The sequence below is a fragment of the Prionailurus bengalensis genome, chromosome B2 (genome assembly GCF_016509475.1).
Source record: "Prionailurus bengalensis isolate Pbe53 chromosome B2, Fcat_Pben_1.1_paternal_pri, whole genome shotgun sequence".
In the NCBI taxonomy this organism is placed as follows: domain Eukaryota; kingdom Metazoa; phylum Chordata; class Mammalia; order Carnivora; family Felidae; genus Prionailurus; species Prionailurus bengalensis.
In genome coordinates this window covers 68,062,821-68,087,933 of record NC_057349.1, presented here as the reverse complement: position 1 = coordinate 68,087,933, position 25,113 = coordinate 68,062,821, and the positions used below count along the sequence as shown (strand labels likewise).

Here is a 25,113-nt window from a genome sequence, read left to right as displayed (position 1 = left end):
CACTCATATGAGGTATCTAGAGTAGTCAAAATCACAGAAGCAGAAAGCAGAAAGGTAATTGCCAGGGGCTGGGATAGGGGAAAATGGAGTTGTTCAATGAGCACACAGTTTCAGTTTTGTGAAATAAAAAGTTCTGGATTTTAGGTGAACAATGTGAATATATGTAATACTACTGAACTGCACACTTAGAAATGCTTGAACTGGTAAATGTTATGCAATAGATAGATAGATAGATAGACAGATAGATAGATAGATAGATAGATAGATAGATAGATAGATAGATTTGGATATATTTTTTTTTTACCACACACACACACAAAAAAAACAACCTGTTCAAAATATTCCAGGTTAGCTAAATACTCCTCACCTTAAAACAAATTTTGTATTTTCTGTTTTGCCAGCTCCTGATTCTCCAGATACGATGATAGACTGACTCATCTTGAGCACTTTCATGTCTCTAAAAGCCTTATCAGCTAGGGTTAAAATAACACATTAATAATGAGCAGTGTGTTAAATACAAATTTACTAAATGACTGAAAGTTATTCTACTATCAAAGAGCACTTGCTCTTAAAGAAATTATAAATATGTTTACAGTTAGTAACATTTAAAAAAATTTAATGTTTATTTACTTTTTGAGAGAGAGAGAGACTGAGCAAGGTAGGGGCAGAGAGAGAGGGAGACACAGAATCTGAAGCAGGCTCCAGGCTCAGAGCTGTCAGCACAGAGCCTGACGAGGGGCTCAAACTCAGACCGTGAGATCATGACCCAAGCCGATGTCGGAGGCTTCACCAACTGAGCCACCCAGGCACCCCTACAGCTAGTAACATTTTAAAATAAAATCACTCAAGTGTTCAAAACATCTCTAAATAGTTTTTACACTAAATGTCCTATCTTACTACCCTGACAGTTAAGTAATATGAAATCCAAATAAACAACTCTTAATTTTTTGCACTAAAATGTTTTTCATATTATGAGCTGTGTCTCAGTTCTTCCCAATTCCAAAGCAGGTCTAAAAAAAAAAAAAAATGCTCACAATGCATAACTAATGAGGGCCCCAGAGAAAAGCAAGTTAACACCTACCAATTAAGAAATCTGGCAAACAAAAGTTCTGCTGGAGAAAATAAATACATAAATTCAAAATCTGTGTGGTAGTATTAAAAACACAAGTTGAGCACAATTTAATTCTGTTAAAGTAGTCTCATATTAAAACAATTTTAATTCAGGGGTGCCTGGGTGGCTCAGTCTCTGACTCTTGATTTCAGCTCAGGTCATGATCTCAGGGTCATAAGATTGAGCCTGCATTGGGCTCCTCACTGGGCATGGAGCCTACTTGAGATTTTCTCTCTCCCTCTTCCTCTGCCCCTCCCCTGTTCGTGCACACACACACTCTCTTCCCCTCTCCCTAAAAAATAAATTATTTTTTTTAATTTAAAAACAATTTTAATTCAAAATTAGGTTCTAACCAATTTAACCCTATAACACAATTATTTCTCACTTCAGACATATGCTACCCATACAAGTGAAGAAAAGGCTTTACAAATGGCTTTTACTCTATTAGACCAAATGCAAACTACATGCAAGAGTATACACATCCTTCTGCCCAATTTATCAGCAATCTGTTCCACTCACTTTCATATCATTCTAAATATGTTTAACAGTAAAGAACTAAAAATAAAAGTCAGTTTATTTACATTTTGAACATATAATTTCTCTCCAGTAATGAGCTTGGTCATATTCAGGTTCTAAGGATTTTGTACCATTTTGCTAGCTCATAGAAAGCATACTAATGCCCATCAGAGCATCTCAGAACTAAAAGTCAATCTGCTATTGCACTGGATTTGGGTGACATAGTCACTCTGTGTAGTAGTACACAGTACACAAGTCAGCCAAATTAGGAAGTGAAGCCTGGCTTGGCCAAAACACAGACATGAAAAGAAAGCCCAAAGCAAAACAGACTGCACCAAGAACTAGTACCAAAACATGTCAGCACTTAACTGTTGGTTATGTCTGGATCCAAAGGGTTAATTAACATCTTTGTACTTGCAGTCACCAGCTATGAGAGTATGTGTGTCAAAAAACTCCATCTCTATGTTCCTCAGAGCTAAAGTCCTTCAAGATGAGAGAAAACCTGGGCACCTGGGTGGCTCACTCGGTTAAGCATCTGACTTTGGATCAGGTGGTGATCTCACGGTTCATGACTTCAAGCCCCACAATGGGCTCTGAGCCTGCTTGGGATTCTCTCTCTCTCCTTCTCTCTCTGCCCCTTCCTTACTCGTGCTCTCTCCCTCTCTCAAAATAAATAAACTTAAAAAAAAAAAAGATGAGAGAAGACCCGAGAAAGGCAAAGACTGCTATCTTCCCACACAGATTCCCTAGAAGCATATATCGTTTTCAATCCTTAACATTCTATAAACCCCTGATGCAAGATAAGGCATGGAAAACGTCAGCTCTTAACAAACTCTTATCTAGCCCTAGTAACACCCTCACAAGTGATGACCTGGGTAACACTGGAAAGTCTGAGCTCCAAAGCTATGAAGAAGGACACTTTCAAGATGGAGCTAATCGTGCTGAGGAGTCAAAAAGAACCATTATGTCAGCTTTTATTATGTCCTACTTTCAACTGGGTGGACAAACTTAAGAGGACACAGACATTTAACAAAAATAATGATGTACAATTGCCCCATTCTGCAAAAGTAGTCTTCCCTATCCAGTATAAGATACATGCTCCTAAATAAAGGTGATACATTCAAAATGCATAAAGGCCCACCAAAATACATATTCAATTCATGGTATCTTTTATTATCCCAAAAGAAAAACAGCAAATTTGTATAAGGCAAAAAATTAAAATATAATTAAATTACTTACCAATTGCAAAGACATGAGGTGGCATCGTTCCAAGAGATTTTCCTTGATACGACTTTATTGTTTCTGAAGAATATATTTTAGGTATGTCAAAGTATGGGTTCACTGCAATCAGAATGTTGGCGACATATGTCTAAACAGAAAAGGCATAAATGTAAAATTTTCCAATAGTTCATTTTCATTTAAAACCAAACAAGGGTCAGGGTGCCTGGGTGGCTCAGTGGTTAAGCGTCTGCCTTCGGCCCAGGTCATGATCTTGCAGTTTGTGAGTTTGAGCCCCACATCAGGCTCTGTGCTGACAGCTCAGAGTCTGAAGCCTGCTTGGGATTCTGTGTCTCCTGTTCTCTCTGCTCCTCCTCCACTTGCTCTCGCACATGCGTGTTCTCTTTCCCTCTCTCTCACAAATAAGCATTAAAAAAATTAAATAAAACTAAACAAGGGTCATAGGAAAAAGAAAATTCAGCAAATAGATACCTTTAATTCTCTATATAAATTAGGACTCCTAAATCGGCATTTCCAGCCCTAAATGTTCCCTCTACAGGACCCGTATTTCTCTTTTAATAAATATTTTCATCTTTTCATCCCATCTGCATCTCAAACTCTGCATATCCAAAATCAAGATTATCTCTCTTGACCACCCCACCCCCGCCCCCGCCGTTTGCCTCAAAGAAAATGCTCTCCTCCTGTATGCAACCCCTGCCCCCTGGTTCATGGCATCACCACCAAGCCACAGACAAAGAGCAGTGTCGAAGTCTCCGTATCAATTAGCCTTCTTCTGTTGACTCCACTTTATGGAACCCATCCTCCTAGTTCTATTTCTACAGCTCGAGTTTTGGTCATTTATATTCCTCACCTGGACTACTTTATTTACCGTGCTACCGAAGAGCTTAATATAACTCACAGGATCCTCTAGGCCTATCCCCATCACTGAACGCCAAAGACTGATTTAGTGCTGTGGTGACCACTTGGTCCCAGATTTTTGCAAAACAACATATGCTAACCATTGCCTAGAACACTGACAGGCTAAATGTTTAATGAGCAACTTGTTTGCTTTTAAATTTGGAATTTAACTGTGGTTCTAAAAGACCAGAAAAAAGCACCAATAGGATTTATAAAATTCCTTGTGGGTAGAAAAAGAGTTGTGGTTTAGAAATTAGCAGTGGTTTACTGGCCAAACTAGGGCAGGCAGGACCATATTTTTTCTCTTTTTTACCATACTTTTCTCTTTTCCGCTTCTAGTTGTAGAAGGGAAATGATGTAGAAACCCTGAACTCTCAGATTACTAATCTAAAATTCAGTGAATGCTCTCAAAGATGTTTACTGCAGTGGAATAAAAAAAAAATTTAATTTTTAAATTTTTAAAATATTTCTGTGGGAGACAAAGGAAAGTTACAGAGATATTAGTAACCAATAAAAATGTTAAATGTGAGTTCTACTCAACTCTAAGGAAGAACAGTGATAATTCTGGTTGATGAGAAATAGAAAAATATCAAATGTAAACTCTTATTTCAAACTGTTTCCTCCTCTTCCATATGTTATAGTAATAATAACTAGATGGTTCTTTTGATGGTTTTATAACCAAAAGACATAATTGGCTAAAAAAACATACTAATCATGGCTTCAGTTAACTTTGAAAACACTGGTTTTCCAAACAGAAGCTGATGATGCCAAACAGCCACTAATAGAGGTCAATTGCCTAACTGCATACGTATCTTCGGTTAAGAAAGATCTAAAAAGCTAGGAATAACCCTAAAATACTCCAGAGTGATACAGACATTATACATGAGAAACCAAAACTTAAGTTTCACAAATAGATCATTTTTTCTATCAATCATTCAATTTAGAAAAGACTTATAGGTCAACTAAATGTGAAAAAAAGAAAACTAACTTTCTTGAAAGTATAATTAATATGCATGTTAACCTTCAGTTATTAATGGACAGGTCAGCATGTGCAATACCACACCAACAAAGAAACATTAAAAGACCAATGAAAATCCTATGTGTTAAGCTTTTGTATAAACATCCCAAATAAAAATAAAGTATCTCAATTCTTAAAAAGGATAATCATTCTTATAAAAGTAATAAAAATTTTCCAGAGTGCCTGGGTGGCTCAGTTGGTTGAATGTCCAACTTCAGCTCAGGTCATGAACTCATGGTTTGTGAGCTCGTGTCTCTGCTGTCAGCACAGAGCCCGCTTCGGATCCTCTGTCTCCCTCTCTCTCTCTGCCCTTCCCCTACTTGCTCTCTCTCTCAAAAATAAATAAAATACTTAAAAATTTTATTTTTTATTATTTTTTTCAACGTTTATTTATTTTTGGGACAGAGAGAGACAGAGCATGAACGGGGGAGGGGCAGAGAGAGAGGGAGACACAGAATCGGAAACAGGCTCCAGGCTCTGAGCCATCAGCCCAGAGCCCGACGCGGGGCTCGAACTCACGGACCGCGAGATTGTGACCTGGCTGAAGTCGGACGCTTAACCGACTGCGCCACCCAGGCGCCCCTAAAAATTTTAAAAAAGTAATAAAAATTTTCCAAACTTCTAGAAAAAATATACAATTAAAATTTGCTCAAATAAATATGATTGCTCTACCACCAAGTTATTAATATAAGACATGTACAGGCAAAATAGTGACCAGTTCTACTTCAAAGATTAACAAATCTGTTAAAACAAATTTGTTTTGGGGCGCCTGGGTGGCTCAGTCGGTAAAGCATCTGACTTCAGCTCAGGTCACGATCTCGCGGTCTGTGAGTTCGAGCCCCGCATCAGGCTCTGGGCTGATGGCTCAGAGCCTGGAGCCTACTTCCGATTCTGTGTCTCCCTCTCTCTCTGCCCCTCCCCCATTCATGCTCTGTCTCTCTCTGTCTCGAAAATAAATAAACGTTAAAAAAAAAATTAAAAAAAAAATTTGTTTTAACAAATTTTAAAAATGGGCATTATTTTGGTAACTAAAACAGCATTTAGCACACATCAGATACTCAGTATGAGTCTGCCGACTGAGTGAGTTTTGCTTCTAAATATATTTCTAATCAAGAATAACCAAAAAATAAAAAAATTTAAAAAAAATAACCATATATCAACCCAAATATATTCCCTGACTAGTTGAATTTGAAAAAAAAAAAAAAAATCAAACAAGAAAGTGATAATACTATATACAATTGAAAGACAGCAAGTAAACTCTTCTAAAAAGACTAGTTCTATTTCCCAGCTGTCACTACTTGGACAGATGGCAAAGACAAAGGTAATTTAGTCAGAATTAAGTGAGTATAATTAGGAGAATTGATAGTGATATAAAAGATTAAGACTGCTATTTGATCTGGGAAGAGTCAAAGAAGCCATGTGTTTTCTTCTTTCAAAAATAATGGAGTCCCATCTTTAGAACAGGAGAACTACAGTGTGGTAATTTATCTCCAGCCAACAAAGGAATTTACAAGTAGGTCATATTAAAATAAAAACCTCATACATACCCAATGAATAATTATAATTAAAACATACCAGTTAAGTATCCATCTGAAAAATGTGGTATAAACCCTAACTTATATTAAAAGCATTGTCTTTCATTTTTTAATATTCTGGTTTTTTAAGGTAAGTCATCTCGGGTTTAATGAAATACTGCAACTATTTCTATGATCAGTGTTTTGATGTTCTTAAGATTTCCTCAGGCACTGCCTTCTACTTTAATGTACATTTCTTTATCATCAAAATTTTTATTTCAACATATATTCTTTGTAGTTATCTTAAATTTTTGCAGAATAGTGAATTAACGTATCTATAGACATATACCAAAAATAAGAAATCAAAACCCAAAATAATTAATTTTTTTAAACTAAATTGGACATTTTAAAGTCTGAAAGATAATGCTCTGAATTCATTGTTTCATTCCACAAATATTTATTAAGTGCCTATGATGTATAATGCATGTTCCTAGCCATGGAATTAGAGCAGTAAACTTTTAGAAAAAAATCCTTATCCACATGGAGGTCATACTCTATTCAATAGGCTCAGAACAAGATTTGCTCTGTTAGAAAATTTCAAGCTTAACAAAATCAAACAGTAGCATGTAAAACAATTATCCCCACAAAAGCCTAAATCATAGGTAAAATACTTACATAAATTCTGTCTTTACTGTATCGAACTTTGATATTATGAAGAAGAGTGGCTTCATTTAAATACATTAGTGAACCTGAAACATAAAATTTGTAAATCTTTAAATATTTCAAAAGTAAAATCAAATAAATACTATCTAAATCTGAATCACTTTGATCCAAGCTAAAAATCCACCTACTAGGCTAGATTTAATTCCATCTTTTTAAAACACTGATACATGTAAACCCCAGAGGCCAATTTAAAATACCTCCAATCTACACATGTGTTACAGTGATATCATTAAACAACATAGTTCCAACCAGGTAAGTACATCTAGCAAATACCAGGTGAGTACACATTAATGAACACTGGTTAAAAAGTTCAGTACAATTCAAGTGGAAAGAAAGTACTACTTCAGATAGCATTGATTTTAATACACTTTCAATACAACAAAGTGAATCCACTAATTAAATCTGATGCTCAGAATTTTACAGAAAAACTACAAAAGATAAAATTTTAGAATGAGTGGGGCCATCAGATCAGTCAGTACTTCACAACTGATATAAGAGTCCTGCAAAAATGGTATGTGTTAACCCAGGACATGCAACTACTCAACAACACAATCAGGGTAGAAATCTTATTTTTCTGAGATCTGCTCTACTCATATGTCAGAGTATAATATTACATTATACACACACACACACACACACACACACACACACACACACACACATATATATACATACATATATATATATACACACACATATATATACAATATTGTTAATGTGCCTTATATAATATGTAACATTAAAATAATATAATGTACTCTGATTTACTCTATTCTCCCAGCCTAATCTACTCTCCCAGCCCTCCAATCACTTGAGTTTCATTTCTCCATTTCTACCACATGCTGGAGTAGACAAAACCACTTTTTCCCAACCACTTTGTTTCTATTATTAGCATTTTCTCTTTTCTCCAATCCATCCAGACTACTCAGCACATGAATCTATGCTAGAAAACTAATTAAAAAGCTCTCTCCTCCTCAAAATATATCAGTGAGATTCCATCAACAACCAAAGTCCATTTTCAAGTCTGATATTCAAGTCCTTTATTAAACTTGCATTCAACTGATCTTTTCATATAATTTTCCACAACTCCCTTTACTATGGTCTAACTTGCAGGCAGACTAAACTACTTATCAAAAACCCAAACATATTCATGCATTGGACTCCACCTCTATATCTCTAGGTGTCAAAAATCTACCTATCCTCTAAGGTCAGTTCAAAAATTATCTCTCAAAGGAAAATTCCCCATTCTCGCTGCTACCACCACCACCACCACCACTAGAACTACTACTTTCTTCTTTGTACTTTCTTTATGGTACTTAGCCCAGACTGCCTGTATGATGACTATCATTTTGTATATATCTGATTTTGGCTACTAAACCAGATAGATCCTTGAGGGCAGAACTATGTCTGCTTAATTTGCTTGTTTACTTAATCCTTCATGGAAGTCGTACTTATACCTACACTGTATATATGCCTAACATAAAATTCAGTACCTAATCAATTCTGTCAAACAAGAGTCTCTTGCTATATCTATCTCAATAAATACTGCCCATGCTTCTATAGTCATATAATGTAGCCAGTTCACTTTCACAGGACATGTATCTCACTGTTTCCTAATGCCACTTAAGGCAGAATAAAACAAGAAGTAAGTTGGTGGGTGAAGCCTCCTAACAGATGAATGGCATCTTTCCCTTGAATTGAGAAAGATTTAGAGGAGTTAGGCAGCAGAGGTGTATCCAATTTAGGTTCTGGTCACCAACCTTTCTATATCCCTGCACTTCTCCCACCTTCGTCCCAGGAGCCTGACTTACATGTCATCTTTTCTTATCGATGTTCAACCACTCCCCATTGTGAAATACCATTTACCTTTCCACATCTTAATAAAAATGGAATAGCCCATGCATTACAATTTAAGAAGAAGATCCTTGTGTCCATTGGCAGATATTTTAATTGAGTTTCATTAACAGATATTCCTGAAATATCTGGGGATGTGTTGGTGGAAGAAGGTAAAGGAAATGAGAGCAAGCAGTCATTCACATGTCACTACAGATTTAAATGATTTGCGTTCCCAGGGCAGCGTATTGTGGGAGTAGGAATTCTTACTTAAAGGAAGCAGAGAGAATATCATACAACCAAGTTCTAAAATATTAATGGATCAGGGGTGCCTAGGTGGCTCAGTCGGTTAAGCATCCAATGTCAGCTCAGGTCATGATCTCACAGTTCATGGGTTCGAACCCCGCATCAGGCTGTGTGCTGACAGCTCAAAGCCTGGAGCCTGCTTCAAATTCTGTGTCTCCCTCTCTCTCTGCCCCTCCCCTGCTCATGCTCTGTCTCTCTCAACAATAAATAAATGTTAAAAAAAAATTATTATTAATGCATTAGAAACAATTCAAAACCATTTATTATGTTTAGCTACATGTGGATATATAAACAAAAAAACATTATTATAATATGTGAACAGGATTAATTCATAGTTCTGAATGTCCCAGGAAGTTTTAACAGAACAGAATTCTCTCTTATTTTATATATAGTAAAATCTCATTCTTTCTTTTGCACTTTCTTTTCAGTTTTTGTTGTTGTTGTTGTTGTTGTTGTGATTGCTGTTAAGACAAATTCTCCATCAATTTTGAGAAATTGGGAAAACGGAAATCCAAATTTTTTTCCTCAATCTCTTACACCAAATAATAACAGCTACCATTTGAGAGACTGATGAAGGTCAGGCACTACACCACGGATTTTAAATATATCATCTCTAAACATGCCACATACACATTATTACTCCCATTTTACAGATGAGATGCTCTAAGAGGAGAGATAAATTGCTCACAGGCACACATCTTTCTAACAGCATAGTCAGAATGTGAACTCAGGCTCTCCCTGAGTCCCTTGTGTCTCCTATTACTCCACTGTTCCATGCTGTCCCATCCATACTTGGGACATTAGAGGCTTACTCAAATGTGAACTCTAAAGAAAAATCAACAAGGACAAAATACATTCCTTTCTCTTACCTTTTTTTGTTTTTAAGATTTTATTTTTAAAATACACCCAATGTGGGGTTTGAACCCAAAACCCTAAAATCAAGAATTGCATGCTCTACCAACAGAGCCAATCAGGCACCTCTTACCTGTTTTAAATGGAGAATTGTTTTGTTTTGTTTTTAATGTTTATTTATTTTTGAGAGAGAGACAGGGTGCCAGCAGGGGAGGGGCAGAGAGAGAGGGAGATACAGGATCTGAAGCAAGTTCTAGGCTCCAAAGTCAGCACAGAACTCGATGCGGGGCTCAACTCACAAACCGTGAGATCATGACCTGAACCGAAGTTGGACACTTAACTGACTAAGCCACTCAGGTACCTCGTTAAGTAGACAGTTTTTAATGTCAGATACCATTAATGATACCAAGACAACTGGATATGATTCTTAAATATTTACTGCCAAATAAAAAAAATGAAACTGCTTAACCTTGAAAACAAAAGAATAAACATGGCCTGGTTCACTGTATAGTTTTTCCACCAAACATGCTAAGGTAAAATATAATGTCCTAAAATCAATTTTTCAATTAGTACTTATACATTTAAAGAATTTTTTAAGTTAATTTATTTTGAGAGAGAGAGAGAGAGAGAGAGAGAGAGAGAGAGAGAGAGAGAGAGAGCGCACAAGCTGGGGAGGGGCAGAGAGATGGAGAGACAGAATCCCAAGCAGGCTTCACACCATCAGTGCAGAGTCTGATGCAGGGCTCGAACTGACAAACCGCAAGATCATGACCTGAGCAGAGATCAAGAGTCGGAGGCTCAACCAACTATGCCACCCAGGCTCTTCTTATTATACATTTTTTTAATGTCTGTTTCCTTTAAACAGTGACATTAAATGGGTCCTCTTGACTCAACTTCCAAATTACTGAACCACATATACTACCATAAAAATCATCTGATTCTAGAGGAGGCTCAAAATAACTCTTTCCAAACTGTTAACAAGAGATCTTTAGTTCAGGCTTCATAGTAAATTATTACCATTCCCCACATTTACACAACTGAGATAACACTAAAAGGGCATTCAAGAGACTCTTTCACCAAAGTGCAAATGTGAAACAATAATGAATTCAGGACTTTTGAGCTCCTCCATTCACATGAACCTTCATGTCAAAAGGCTACATTTCTTCTGAACCAGTATAGTATACCTAGTAATATAACCACTGGTTTATTTTTTGGAAGGATAGCTTCCTTTTCTGTGCTAAGAACTATTTTTTAACTTGATACTTACAATTATCTTCCACATCTTTTTTGCTGTCTTCTTCTGCAGGGAACACTTGGTTTATGAGAGCCAAAAATGTCTAACAAAAAAACAAGAGCTCATTAAACTAGCAGCTTATAAACAGTAAGAAAAATAAATGAACTTAATTGGTTGCATACATTGTAATAATAGCAGTAATATGCTCTTCACTAAAACATAATACAAGATCCTTCTATTAAATAAATCACTAACCCAAAAAGAGGATAATAACTTTACTCAAATATTATGCACTTTTATCATGAATATAAAATCAATAATAGAAATCAATAAAAAACATCCTGTCCTCTAACACCCAGAATGAGACAAAATAAGAAATATATTAATATTTTAAAAAAAAAATTTTTTTAAGTTTTATTTCTTTGGAGAGAACGAGCAGGAAGGGTAGGGGCAGAAAGAAGGGGAGAGAGAGAATCCCAAGCATGATGAGGGGCTCAAACTCATGAGCCATGAGATTACAACCTGAGCCAAAATCAAGAGTCAGACACTTAAACCAACTGACCTACCCAGGTGCCCCTCAGAAGTAACTAAATATTAAATTTACATGGTATGTACTTTAGCAACTTTTTAAAAAATAAAATTTTTAATGTTTGTATATACAGTGATTTTATTGCAAAAAAAAAAAAGTAACATTCGGTCAGTCAGATATACCAACAGCACAGACTATTATTTAATTAATGCTATTGTTTGAGTAAAACATATTAGATCCAAATTCCTGTACAGAAATGTGTCAGAAATATAAACAGTATCCAAAACTATGTGGTTCATAAAATTACAGATATCTATGAATGAATCTGTATTTATTATATCACTTAAATGCTATGGCAGAAACTCTAGAATTAAGATAGTATCTTGCAAGAGAGAATTACACCTAAAGAGAATTAAATTTTATTCATATCATTCTAGCAGTTATTTATAAATTTGTACTTCTCAAACAATTACAATTACTCTTGTGGTTGAAGTTTCCATCCATATCAAATAAAACTCTAAGGAAAAATGTTCAATTATTTTAAAATAATATTTGTAGGTCTACATATGTACATATATGCAAGAGTGTAACACAAAGCTACTGCTATAAAGAGTAAAATCCAGGCTGCTGGTAATACCTCAACTGAAAGTCACACCTAAATTAGAAAACTTTTATGTCCTAAAAACTCTGGAAGTTAATTATTTGGAACCCAGTACACATGTTCTTTCTTAATGTTATAAATGTGCAAAGGTTTAGAGGATAGACCACAAAATCAGAACTGATCCATAATGTATTAAGTATATTAATGGTAATATAAAGCAATCCACAATTTATAACAATGATTCTATAGGAAAACGTATTAAAAAATAACTGGTAAAGTCACAGACATTAGCATTCTTTCACAGATGTGGAAAATGGGGTAAGGACTCCTCAGACCCAGGTTTGGGTTCTATCTTGTTAGGAGCCACGTGAAACAGAAGAGGTTCCAGAAAGTCAGAAAATGGAGAAGTGGAAGACAACAAAATCCTAGAATGGAAAGGTTAAGAGCAGGAGTAAAAGGCCAGTAATGAGTCCTAAAATATAGTTTCCCTCCCTCCTTCATCCCCCAGTTACCACCAGCCCTCATCTTCTCTCCTTTACTGCCTTCTTTCTCAATAAGAAAGAAAATTTGTTTCATTAAAGCAATTGTTTTCTTTTACAGGGAGGATGCTTTTTCTCCTATCAAGGGAAGATCACATAACAAAGCACACACTAATCACCAGCAGTAAACATGTACCACACATCAAACACAGCACATCAAGCTCCAATGACCAAATGGACAAATACGTTTCTGCATTTGAGAAGATTATAGTCTAGTAGGGAGGGACAGAGAAATGTAAACAAACATTTCTGATAAAATATTACAGGCAGCTAAGAATTTTTACCACTCCTCCTAAGAAGTAATCAACAGTAAATTCTACTGCATAGGAGGAGGAGGAAGAGATGGGGCATCTGTGGAAAAAATTCATAAAGGAGGTGACCTCAATCAGAATCTTGAGAAATAAATAGTATTTGCTAAGTAAAAAACTATGGAAAGTGGCATTCCAAGTAAAATGAGTACTGTGAGCAAGGACACTAAGCACCCAAAACCATCTGGTTTATGGTGAGGGCTTGATAAACACTGGAAAGGAAGCATGGAAGAAAAGGAGGAACAGACACACTAGAAATAAGCAGATGCCAGGAGTATGAGGAGGAAATGGTTGGTTGATAAAAGATAAGACTAGCAAAGTAGAGAGAGAAAGAAAATGTAGACCCTTAATAAGCCATATATTGAGGGCTTTAGCTTGAAGTCCAGTCTGCTGCAAATAGGGAACATGAAATCGATTTAGAGGTTCAAGACAGCATTTTTAACAGAATAAAAGATATTAGAAAACATCAGAATGCATCAGTAATAATGTTTCATTCATGAATATGCATTCACATGCACAATACTACTTCCTGACATGTATAATCTCTTTCTTATTTTTTAAATTTTTTTTTTCAACGTTTTTTATTTATTTTTGGGACAGAGAGAAAGAGAGCATGAACGGGGGAGGGGCAGAGAGAGAGGGAGACACAGCCTGGGAAACAGGCTCCAGGCTCCGAGCCATCAGCCCAGAGCCTGACGCGGGGCTCCAAGTCCCGGACCGCAAGACTGTGACCTGGCTGAAGTCGGCCGCTTAACCGACTGCGCCACCCAGGCGCCCCTCTCTTTCTTATAAATACACACACATACAACACACATATCAAATGCAATGTAAAATCTATTTCTTACTATTGGTCACAATCAGAAAATTTTAAAAGCCATTACTATCATCAAAGACATGTTTCCCACTAGAGCCAATCACACCCTCTTCCATTCTTTCTACTGTATCAGCAAACAGATCTACTGGACTTGTCCATCACTTTATGCACTTAATTCCTTAATATTCAAAAGATGATGATCTCTCTACCAGGAATTACCTAAGTAAAAGATTGCTTCTCTTATGGATCTTTTTAACTGTATGATTATTATGTCATTTTATAACTTATTAAGACCCTGCTCAGAGAGTAGGGAAAAAAATCAAAGTTAGAAGCAATCCCTGTGAATTTGTTAACCTCCAAAACATTTTTACGGAAAGAAGCTTCTTCATTTATAGAATAACCTACAGATCCATAAGTTTTCATAACTCCACATTTTAAATCTTAAGTGTTTTTATTGGTTCTCTAGATGTACCTGATTAATACTAATAAGGCACAGTTGAAAGCACATAAGATATTTAAAATATGAAAAAGCATATATTCATAAATCAAGTTTCCTCTATGACTGAATTGAATTATTTTGTGGATATAACAAAATATGTATAGCAGAATATACCTAGAAAATAATACTTTTCATTTCATTGCAGCCTTTTCATTTACTGTGCTTATGAAATACATTAAACAAAAATGAAAAAAGACTTTGAAGGATAATGAAAGGCTCACTAAATTTCTATCCCTCCCTAAATATACTACTTTGACATATTGATCATTTTGAATTAAACGGCTCTTGAGAAACAGCAGGTGAAAGAATGCCACTGTCACCCTCCTTTTTATCCCTGAAATCAGGACATAAAATTCCTATGTGAAAAGTGACCTCCCTGTACCAGGAAGAAAGAAGAGAAAGGGAATCAAGGCCAAGAGAAATCTATAACTTAGTCATACTAACTCTTATCTTCCTAATTACTTCACCACAATGTACTACCCTTAGCCCAAACCCCGTTTGCCTTATCAATTCTTCACAAATTTTTTTGTTTCTTTGTCAAAAAGGTACAAAACCTGTCTCCTCTGGTCACTTCTTTGGATCTTCATTCTCTTGTGAAGGTTCCCAAGTACATGTAAAAATTTAATAAAAATGGTATGCTTTTTAACAGTGACTCTGTCTTATGTCAGTTGATTCTTAGGTCCAGCCAGGGACCTGAAAGGGTAGAGGAAAATTTTCCTTCCCCTACAATTTCAAATACATGAAAATAATTGAACTTATTTCTTAACCCTTTCATTCTCTGAACATGTATGGCATTGTAAGTACAAAGAGGTCCTTGGTTAATAAGAAGAAAAACTAGAAACACTTTGTGTTTTCTTGCCTGAGAGCATCTTTAATTGGCCTCCTCTAACATGGCACATTATATATTATGCATTTAGGTTCCTGGGTTGTTTACAGTAACAGAATAGTTTTCTCTGTGAAAAGACCTCATGAGAGATCCACCTTGTTTTTCTAAGGTTCCCAGAAGGATGGCAGTCATATGGCATTAGTTAACCATGTATCAGTAGAATATAAATTATTCACGAACATTCTCAAAGTCTAAAGTAAACAGAAATGACATCAACAAATTTAATTTAGTAAGAGGTGTTTAACAGTATTTATTAAACTGAAAATTGTTAAGTTCTCCCACAAAGGCAGACCTTACAGTCCCCATGAAGACCAAAGAGACTCCAGATCACTTTTTCCCCAAACTCCCATTTTGTAATACTGTCTAGTCTATGTCTAGGCATAAAAAGAAATAGGGGCGCCTGGGTGGCTCAGTCAATTAAGCATCTGACTTTGGCTCAGGTCATGGTCTCAAGGTTCTCATGGGTTCAAGGCCCATGTCAGGCTCTGTGCTGACAGCTCAGAGCCTGGAACCTGCTTTGGATTCTGTGTCTCCCTCTCTTTCTGCCCCTTCCCTACTCATGCTCTGACTCTATCTCTCAAAAATAAATAAACATTGAAAAAAAAAAAAAGAAAATAAACAGATGTCATGTGTACAAAATTAAAGTATGCTTTTATGTTTTACAAACTATCATTATAACAAAAAGCTATCATTATAACACAATAATAATAGGTATGTTTAAGACTTAAGTATCTGTACTTAATAGAATATGCTCTATCAAGTATCTAATCTCATGCTAATAAATTTAAGTAAATAAAAAGCTTAAGAAAATCATCTAGAAGCTAATACAAAAAGCAAAATTTGGTAAAATAATCCCATTCACTTTTCATACTTTTGTAATATATTGACTACATCACAGACATATTAATAACTTGAGCAATATAAGGAATAAAAATGTTACTGTTCATATTTTATCATATAACTATTTCTTAAAAATGATATGAAAGGCTCACTAGATTTGTCTGATTTTATGATAGGATCCCATTTTTCCCCTACGATATAAAACAATAAATAACTCACTAGAAAACTAAGATTCACTTACCAGAAAATTGTTTTCCCTTATACTGAGCTAGGAATATCTATTTCATTAAGAAGGGACACACCTATAGAAAAAAAAAATCAAATTTTGAAATCTTTCTGAGAAACTCACCTTGCCTTTTTGGTTCAAGGGTTCAATGGTTAAGCTGTCAGGGCCAATATCTACAATATTGCCCATTTGAAATCCATCTGTAGGGTGTGGCGCCCAAACGGGCTTTCCATCCTCCATTTTTGAAGGGAGTATCTATTTTCTGTTTGAAAGGAACAAATAAAACAACATGAATAACTTTGGAAATAAAAAATAAATACTTTTTTAGAAAGCTAACATGTGAATTGCAATTCATAGAAACACATGTCTGACCCTATCACAGGTAAACCCCACCCCCTTTCATCTTGTGGCTGCACCCTGACCCTTTTTATTCACCTTTAGATAAGGACCAAGCAGAGGCTACTCAACCCTCAAGTAACACCTGCTCTGCTACTGCCTTCCTTCAATTGTGATTGCAGTGGAGTACTGCACTTTGAGCAGTACAGAAACCGAAACAGCCATAATGTTCACTTATTGCCCCAGTGTAATTTATAACACTTCCTTTTACTCGCTGAAGTATTCTGGATAGCACAATAAACAGTTGTCCTAGGAATAGATGTTATTGTGTGGAGTTAGCTAAGAGTTTAACAAAAGTCATTGTAGACCTAAAGGGATAAAAATGAGATGTGTGAAAGATTATCTCCTCTGGGAAAATTTCCCTGACAATCTGAAACTACAAGGATGCCTCACCCATGTTGCCCCCTATGGTATCTTCACAGTACCACTCAGCATACTGTTTTTGTTTTTCTTTTTTTACTGAGGTAAAACTTACATACAGCGAAATGTACAAATCCCATGTATACACGTTGGTGAGCTTCGACAACTAGATATACCCATCTAACAAACACTGCCATCAATATATAGAACATTTCCATATAGAACTGAAAGTTCCCTTATACCTCCTCTGGTCAAACCCTAACCCCCATAGGCATCTACTGTTCTGGTTTCTCTCATCACAGATTACTTTTTATCTTTTCTTGAACTTCACATAAATGAAATCTTACCACTTTTGCATATGGCTTATTTGATTCAACAAAATGTTCTTGACAGTCAACCATGTTGTTGTATATACTAGCCCACTGACTGATTATACCACAATTGTTTACCTGTTGTCCTACGGATGGACATTGGGATCGTTTCCAGTTTTTGCCTATTGTGAATTCTAATGTAATTTTTCAAGTGTTCTTCTAAAGCTTCTATGCTTAGTAATCTCATATCTAATATGAGCAATCTCATATCTTTGCAATTCTGTCTTTTGAGAATATGCCAAAGGGTTCATGACATGTAAGACATTTAATTTTAATGAGCTTAGATTCTAGGAGACTGATGGGTAATCACAAATTGGCTAGTGAGTGATCCTAGATGTTCTGGTTTCATCATCTCAGTGGGAACTTATTTTTCATTACTTATCTATACTTAAAGAAAAATTGATACATGTGCCATAAACTCTCCTCTTTTGTGGCATTCTCAAATCTGGGATTTCCCCTGTGGATGTTGTCAAGTCTATTTTCTTATGAAAGTCAAGGATGTATAGTATGTAGTTCAATCAAAAAGCTGGTTACAACTGGCATGTTTGCAATGTACTTGTTGGTTAATGTCTTCAATAGTGAGATGTGCTTTTCCCCATGCAGCAAAGGCTATTAGGATTATGGGTATTCCAAGTTAAGAAATTAAATGAAGATTCTCCACAGAAGTCAATCAGTAACATTGAGCAGACTTACATTACCACACCTTACATCTACACACTTTACCTAAAGAATCATATGTAGTCCCATGGCTTTAAGTACCATCTTTAGGTGAGCAATGCCCAAATTTATTGCTCTAGCCCAGAACACCAGTGAACTGAGTCCCCAGATTTTATGCGTCTAGTGGACATCTTCTCCTCACAAATATACCTAAAAGATGTAACATGATTATTATATTATTACTCTGTCCCACCACCCCAGCCTGTTCTTCCTTATCAGTTAAGGCACCAACAACACTCAGTTCAAATCAAACATGGGGTCATCCTCAATTCTTCTAGCTCCTTGCAAATCCGTATCACTCCTCTAAACCTATCAAGTCTACCTCCAACAGGTATCTTATTTTTACCCACTTCTCTGTTTCACCTCTGCCATCCTAGTCAAAACCAACATGGCCTTTTACTAGGACTTCTGTAATTAACTTAGCTTCCCACTGCTACTCTTGCCAATGTGCACAGATCACCAGAAATCCAACTGAAAGGTAAATCTGACCATGTCATTCCTGCTCTATCAGGGCATGAACTAGACCTCTCTGTGTTCCCAAAGCCCAACACAGAGCAGGCAACTTAATATTCACTGGGTGAATGAATGAATTGTTCACACAATTTGGGAAGAGTAAGAGGATATGGTGAACTAGGAAGAGTTGAAAGGTCTTAAAAACCTAAGCTTGAAATTAAGCTCCACCACTGTCTGACTAGCTCTTAAGCAAGTTACTTAATCTCTCTGATCATTATCTTTATCTTTACCCATAAGTGATATCACTTACCTTACAGAATTGCTATGAGGATCAAGTGACATAAAATTGAGATCACCATTCTCATGATACCCAACAGATACTAGTCACACCTCTCCCCTTATTTTCCCCAATATCCATTGTTTGAAGCTACCAGTAAATTTTGCAAAAATGGTCTTGTGACACTTTTAAATACAGAAGGACATTACAGAATAGTCATGAAATATCATTTAGGAATAATTAAGTATCTGGGAGAAAAAAATCACAGCAAAGCAAAATTCTCAAAGTTCAAAAAAGAATGGCAAATTCCTTTGGACAATTGAAATTGCTTTCCTATTTGAACAATTTGCCACAACTTCCCAATTAAGATAACAGATTTAAAGGCACACATGTAATGTTGCCCCTTCATCCAATACCTAAATCTACAGTAAAGTGATTCTTCAAAAAAAAAAAAAAATCAATCCATAAGGATGGGAAAAAACAAAGAGGGGACAACAGCAACAATATTTGGGAAGTTGAAAATCAAATGGCTGAGAGGCAACTGACTCAGGAAACCTGAAAGGACTGAATCTCAAGTCAGGAATAGGGAAAGATGGAAGACAACCCACATTTACCCCTGAATCTCAAAAGACAGAGAACTATACTGCGAAAATACTTCTAGAACCAAGGGTAAAAAGAGGGGGTCTAACATAAGAAAGACTAAGTGAAAGTTGTTTAAGAAAGAGATTTTCTGGGGGCGCCTGGGTGGCTCAGTCGTTTAAGCGTCCAACTTCGGCTCAGGTCATGATCTCGCAGTCCGTGAGTTCGAGCCCTGCGTCAGGCTCTGTGCTGACAGCTCAGAGCCTAGAGCCTGTTTCAGATTCTGTGTCTCCCTCTCTCTCTCTGACCTTCCCCCGTTCATGCTCTGTCTCTGTCTCAAAAATAAATAAACGTTAAAAATAAATAAATAAATAAACAAATAAATACATAAAAAGAGATTTTCTGGAGTGTGTAGGTGGCCCAGTCAGTTAAGCATCCAACTCTTGATATCAGCTCAGGTAATAATCTCACAGTTCATGACTTAGAACCACACATCGGGCTCTGCACTGACAGAGCAAAGCCTGCTTGGGATTCTCTTTCTCTGTCCCTCCCGCTTGCTCTCTCTTCTCTCTCTCTCTCTCAAAATAAATAATAAATAAGTAATTAAAAAAAAGAAAAAAGAAAGAGATTTCCTAACACCACCAACACGCACATACTTCACATCACTGGGCAAACGCCTCCCCACTCTCCCATCACTACCCTAAGAGAAGCTTAGATGTTATTCTCTGGAAAAGACCAGGTCTCTGGAAAGAGAAATGCCAGAAAGAATTAATGGTGTACATATAAAAATTGCCACTTGCTAACAAAAACCCTCTCCTTGACCAAACTTTAGTTAGGCTCTTCTGAGCCTGCTTCCTGATGAGGCCATGCAACTAGGCCCTCCATGTCTGTACTATCCTTGTTGGGCCTACATTGGCCAGTTTTAGCAAGAATCCTGATAAGCCACTTTGGAGAAATTTCCCTTCCCTTGATATCTGATTAAGTTTTTCATCCCCTACCTTTGATATATAAATCCTTAAACTGCCTTCAAGAATCCCTTATCCTTGTTGTTTTCTCTTACTTTGCATTCACTGACCCTCTCACTCTGCTCATTGGCTATAATCCCCAGCTGCCTTTTCTGTCCTCCAAGTTGAGCCTGATCTCTCTCCCCTATTTTAACATCCCTTGTTATAAACTGATTGTGTCTGTTATGGACTGAATTTTGTCATTCCCGCCTCAATTCATATTTTTTTAATATGTGAACACTAATTCGTAATATGACTATATCTGGAGATAGGGCTTTTAGGAGGTAATCAGGTTAATGACACTATAAGGGTGAGATCCTGATCCAATAGGACTGATGGTCTTATAAAAAGAGGAAAAGAGATCTCAGATCCTGCTCCCCAACCAAGGGCCATATGAGTGCACAGCAAAATGGTGGCCATCTGAAAGCCAGAAAGACAGTCCTCACTAGAACCCAACCGTGTTGGCATCCTGATCTCAGACTTCCAGCCTCCAGAGCTGTGAAAAAATAAATTTCTATTATATAAGACATCCAATCTATAACATTCTGTTATGGCAGACCAAATAGACTAATACACTCCTACTGCAGTAATCCTGAATAATCTTGTCATCTTAACAAGTGTCAACATACTTTTCCTTTAATAGCATAACACTAGAAATGAATATTCACTAGAAGGTATAAAATATAAAGTTGAGGCAATTTTACAGAAAGCCAAGAAAAAAAGAGATAAAAAGTGGGGGGGGGGGGAGAGAAGAAAAAGAAGAGATACGAAAATGAAACACGTAAAATTATTAAGCATCAAAATACCAGGAACAATAGACATCCTGCCCACCCCCCTCAAAAAATAGAAGGGAGAAAACTAATATGTTGAAAGAAAATTCACCAGAACTGAAAGGCATGATTTCCTAGAGTCTAGCCAAAATGTCCATTAAGTCCTCAATACAATAACTGGGAAAACACACACACACACACACACACACACACACACACACACACACACAAAGACACTATGTCCAATTTCAGACCACCAGAAATAAAGAGAAGATGCTACACACATCTAGAGAAATCAGAGAAAAAAGAAGGGAAAAAACATGGGTCATGTCCAAAGGATCATGAATCAAAATGGCTTCAGCAACACTGAAGCAGGAAGTCAACAAAGCAATGCCTATAAAATTCTGAAGGAAAATTATTTCCAACTTAGAGCCCTGTACTTAGGCAAAATACTGGCCCAAACTGGAGCAGTATAACCCAAGAGGCAGCCACACTGAGCACTGTCATCAAAGACATCCACTGACCTTGGACCACATGAAGCTAGCCCAGATTCTTATCTGAACTTGTTTTATTCTAACTCTGTACTGATGATGTATTTGTGCCTGGAGAAACTGTGGACAACTCATACCCTCCCCTATTAAATATCTTCTACTTACTATTCTAATATTCTCTTAGAATAAACCTTTTTTTTTAATAAGGTTTCACTTAATTGGGGTGTCTGAGTAGCTCAGTCAGTTAATGATCTGACTCTTTGATTTCAGCTCAGGTCATGATCTCATGGTTTGTGAGTATGAGCCTCAACTCAGTGGGGAGCCTGCTTGGGATTCTCTCTAGCCTTTTTTCTGCCCCTCCCCCACTTGTACACATGCCCACACATGCTCCCTCTCTCTCTCAAACATAAATAAAGGTTTCACTTAATTGTTTTTAGAATCCTAAATACCTTCAGTAATGAAGTCTTACTTTTCATCCCACAACAGAAGACAAAATTCTTTTGGGCATGTTACTTACTATTTACTCCCAGAAAATCATTCAGAAAAAAAAAAACCCATGCAATCAACATTCATACTTATTAAGGCATGTCTGCTTATGAAGAGTACTTAAAAAGACATTGAAAAAAAATTTTTTAAAGACATCCCAATTCCCAGTGCTATTATACTAGAAACCTTAAACACATTAAAGCCTGACTATATATGCATTACCCCTGGAGTTAGGTCAGCAAATTTAAAATTCTTGAAATTCCTTATGTTTTTCGGGAAAAGAATGGAAATGTTCTACAATATGCATCAACCAAAAATTATCTCGATTTTTATATTTAATTGACAACTGAAATTTTTTAAGTAAGCACTATAGTGATCTACAGAAGTACAGTTGACCCTTGAACAACATGGGTTTAAACTGCATGGGTCCACTTACATGTGGATTTTCAATAAATACATTGGAAAATTTTTTGGAGATTTGTAACAATTTGAAAAACCTCACAAACCACATAGCCTAGAAATGTTGAAAAATTAAGAAAAAGGTATATCATGAATGTACAAAATATAGATACTAGTCTCATAAAATTTATATATGTATTTGCCTAATTTATCATTTGCTATCATAAAATATATATAAATCTATTTTAAAAGTTGTAATTTGGGGCGCCTGGGTGGCACAGTCGGTTAAGCGTCCGACTTCAGCCAGGTCACGATCTCACGGTCCGTGAGTTCGAGCCCCGCGTCGGGCTCTGGGCTGATGGCTCGGAGCCTGGAGCCTGTTTCCGATTCTGTGTCTCCCTCTCTCTCTGCCCCACCCCCGTTCATGCTCTGTCTCTCTCTGTCCCAAAAATAAATAAATGTTGAAAAAAAAATTTTTTTTTAAATAAAAAAAAAAAAGTTGTAATTTATCAAAATTTACACACAAACCATACATGACACCATTCACAGTTGATAGAACCATAAAAAAAAAAAGATACGGTATTGAATCCAGTATTAGTACTGAATACCTAAAATTCAATTAGTACTGAATACCTAAAATTAACTGTAGTGCACATTATACTACTGTAATAATTTCATAGCCACCTCCTCTTGGTACTGCAATAAGCTCAAGTGTTGTGAGTACTGGCTTAAAATACCATGTGACAATCATCTCTGAGTGAACAGTTCATCTCTCCAGTATACTGTGCATCACAGTAAAAAGTTATCTCTTGCAGTTCTCACTACCAATAAAGTTTTGGGAAAGTCAAAAGTTATATGCAGAAGTGCCTGGGTGGCTCAGTTGGTTAGGCGTCCAACTCTTGATTTCAGCCCAGGTCATAATCTCAGTTTCATGAGTTCGAACCCCATGCCAGGCTTTGTGCCGCCCTTGCAGAGTCTGCTTGGGATTCTCTCTCTCTCTCTGCCCCTCCCCTGCTTATGTTCTCTCTGTCTCTCCCAAAATAAATAAATAAAACTTTAAAAAATTATTAAAAAAAAAAAAGTTAGGGGCACCTGGGTGCCAACTTCAGCTCAGGTCATGATCTTACAGCTCGTGAGTTGGAGCCCTGTGTCAGGCTCTGTGCTGACACTTGGAGTCTGGAGCCTGCTTTGGACTCTGTGTCTCCCTCTCTCTCTTCCCCTCCCCAGATCATACTCTGTCTCTATCTCAAAAATAAATAACCATTAAAAAAAAAAGTTATATGCAGATTTCCAACTGTGGCAGGTGGTCAGCACCCTTAACCCCCAAGTTTTTCAAGGGTCAACTGTAATCTGTAGAAGCACTAAGTAATACATAGAAGGCAATCAGTACCCTTTCAGAGGTTATTAGCTAACTTTTCGTTTATTCTTTGTTTAAAGGTAAGAAGCATATCACCAGAAATCTCCCTGGGGAGCAAATGTATTAAAGGCTAGAGTGACAAATAATACACATCCATATTCTTCCTTCTTGACAACTCTAGTGATAATCCCAATATAACAATCCTGGGCCATAAACAGAACCGGTAGGCCCATACCACAAACTATGAGTCATCACCTACTCCTTTACATTCAAAGATTACACTTTAAATATAGCCATGATACATAACAGTGCCTTATATTTTACTGTCTGGGGTATTAGGAATTGAGTACTAGCTAAAGGTAATTTACAGTTGTGCTAAAAGAACAAGATATCAAAAAGGAAGAAAGGAGCATTAAACAGAATATGCAGAATCCTTTTAAGTTTGCCTTCTACATTAACTTACTCCATTAATTACTTACTTAGCCTCCTATTATGTACTACATAGTTCCAGGTGCTGGAGCTATAATGGCGAGCAAAAGGACACAATCAGGCCTCATGTTGCTTTTTAATAGGAAAATAACCACCTGAATAAACCAGTAAACAAAACTGGCAAAAATCCCTGCCCTCCAGGATCTTATATCCCAGTTGGGGGTAAGAGGGTGGCATAGATGTATCAAATTTGCCTTTTAAAAAGACTACTCTTTCATCTGGCCAGGCCCTGGGCTTGCTAATGAAAATAATGTTATGTGTACCTTTGGCACACAAGCTTTAAACTGGCAGCTACTCTAATCTGTATCAGTCTATCCTGAAGGCTATTAGCTTCTCAGGTGTGCAGATACTGTGAACACTGAGCACCAGGTAACAGCTGGCCATGGCTGGTGCATTCTGTGTGTACCTAGAACAATCTTTCACTGCCCATATCAGTTCCATTACGAACGTCTTTGTACAATGAAATTCTCAAAAACATT

At 36.6% G+C, this 25,113-nt stretch overlaps 1 protein-coding gene across 3 annotated transcripts in view; it reads right to left on the bottom strand.

Annotated features, from left to right (window-relative positions):
- The window catches only part of MYO6 (myosin VI), a 147,702-nt gene that overhangs the window by 72,221 nt on the left and 50,368 nt on the right, over positions 1-25,113 (bottom strand). For all 3 annotated transcript variants that reach the window (XR_006298975.1, XM_043591857.1, XM_043591856.1), the window contains exons 2-6: positions 16,609-16,747; positions 11,277-11,346; positions 6,971-7,044; positions 2,867-2,996; positions 368-473 (exon numbers count right to left, since the gene is read on the bottom strand). Coding sequence is in view for 2 of the 3 variants with exons in the window: in XM_043591857.1 (XP_043447792.1) it covers positions 368-473; positions 2,867-2,996; positions 6,971-7,044; positions 11,277-11,346; positions 16,609-16,725 (497 nt within the window). In the remaining variant the exon portion in view is untranslated. The remainder of the gene's footprint in view (positions 1-367; positions 474-2,866; positions 2,997-6,970; positions 7,045-11,276; positions 11,347-16,608; positions 16,748-25,113) is intronic.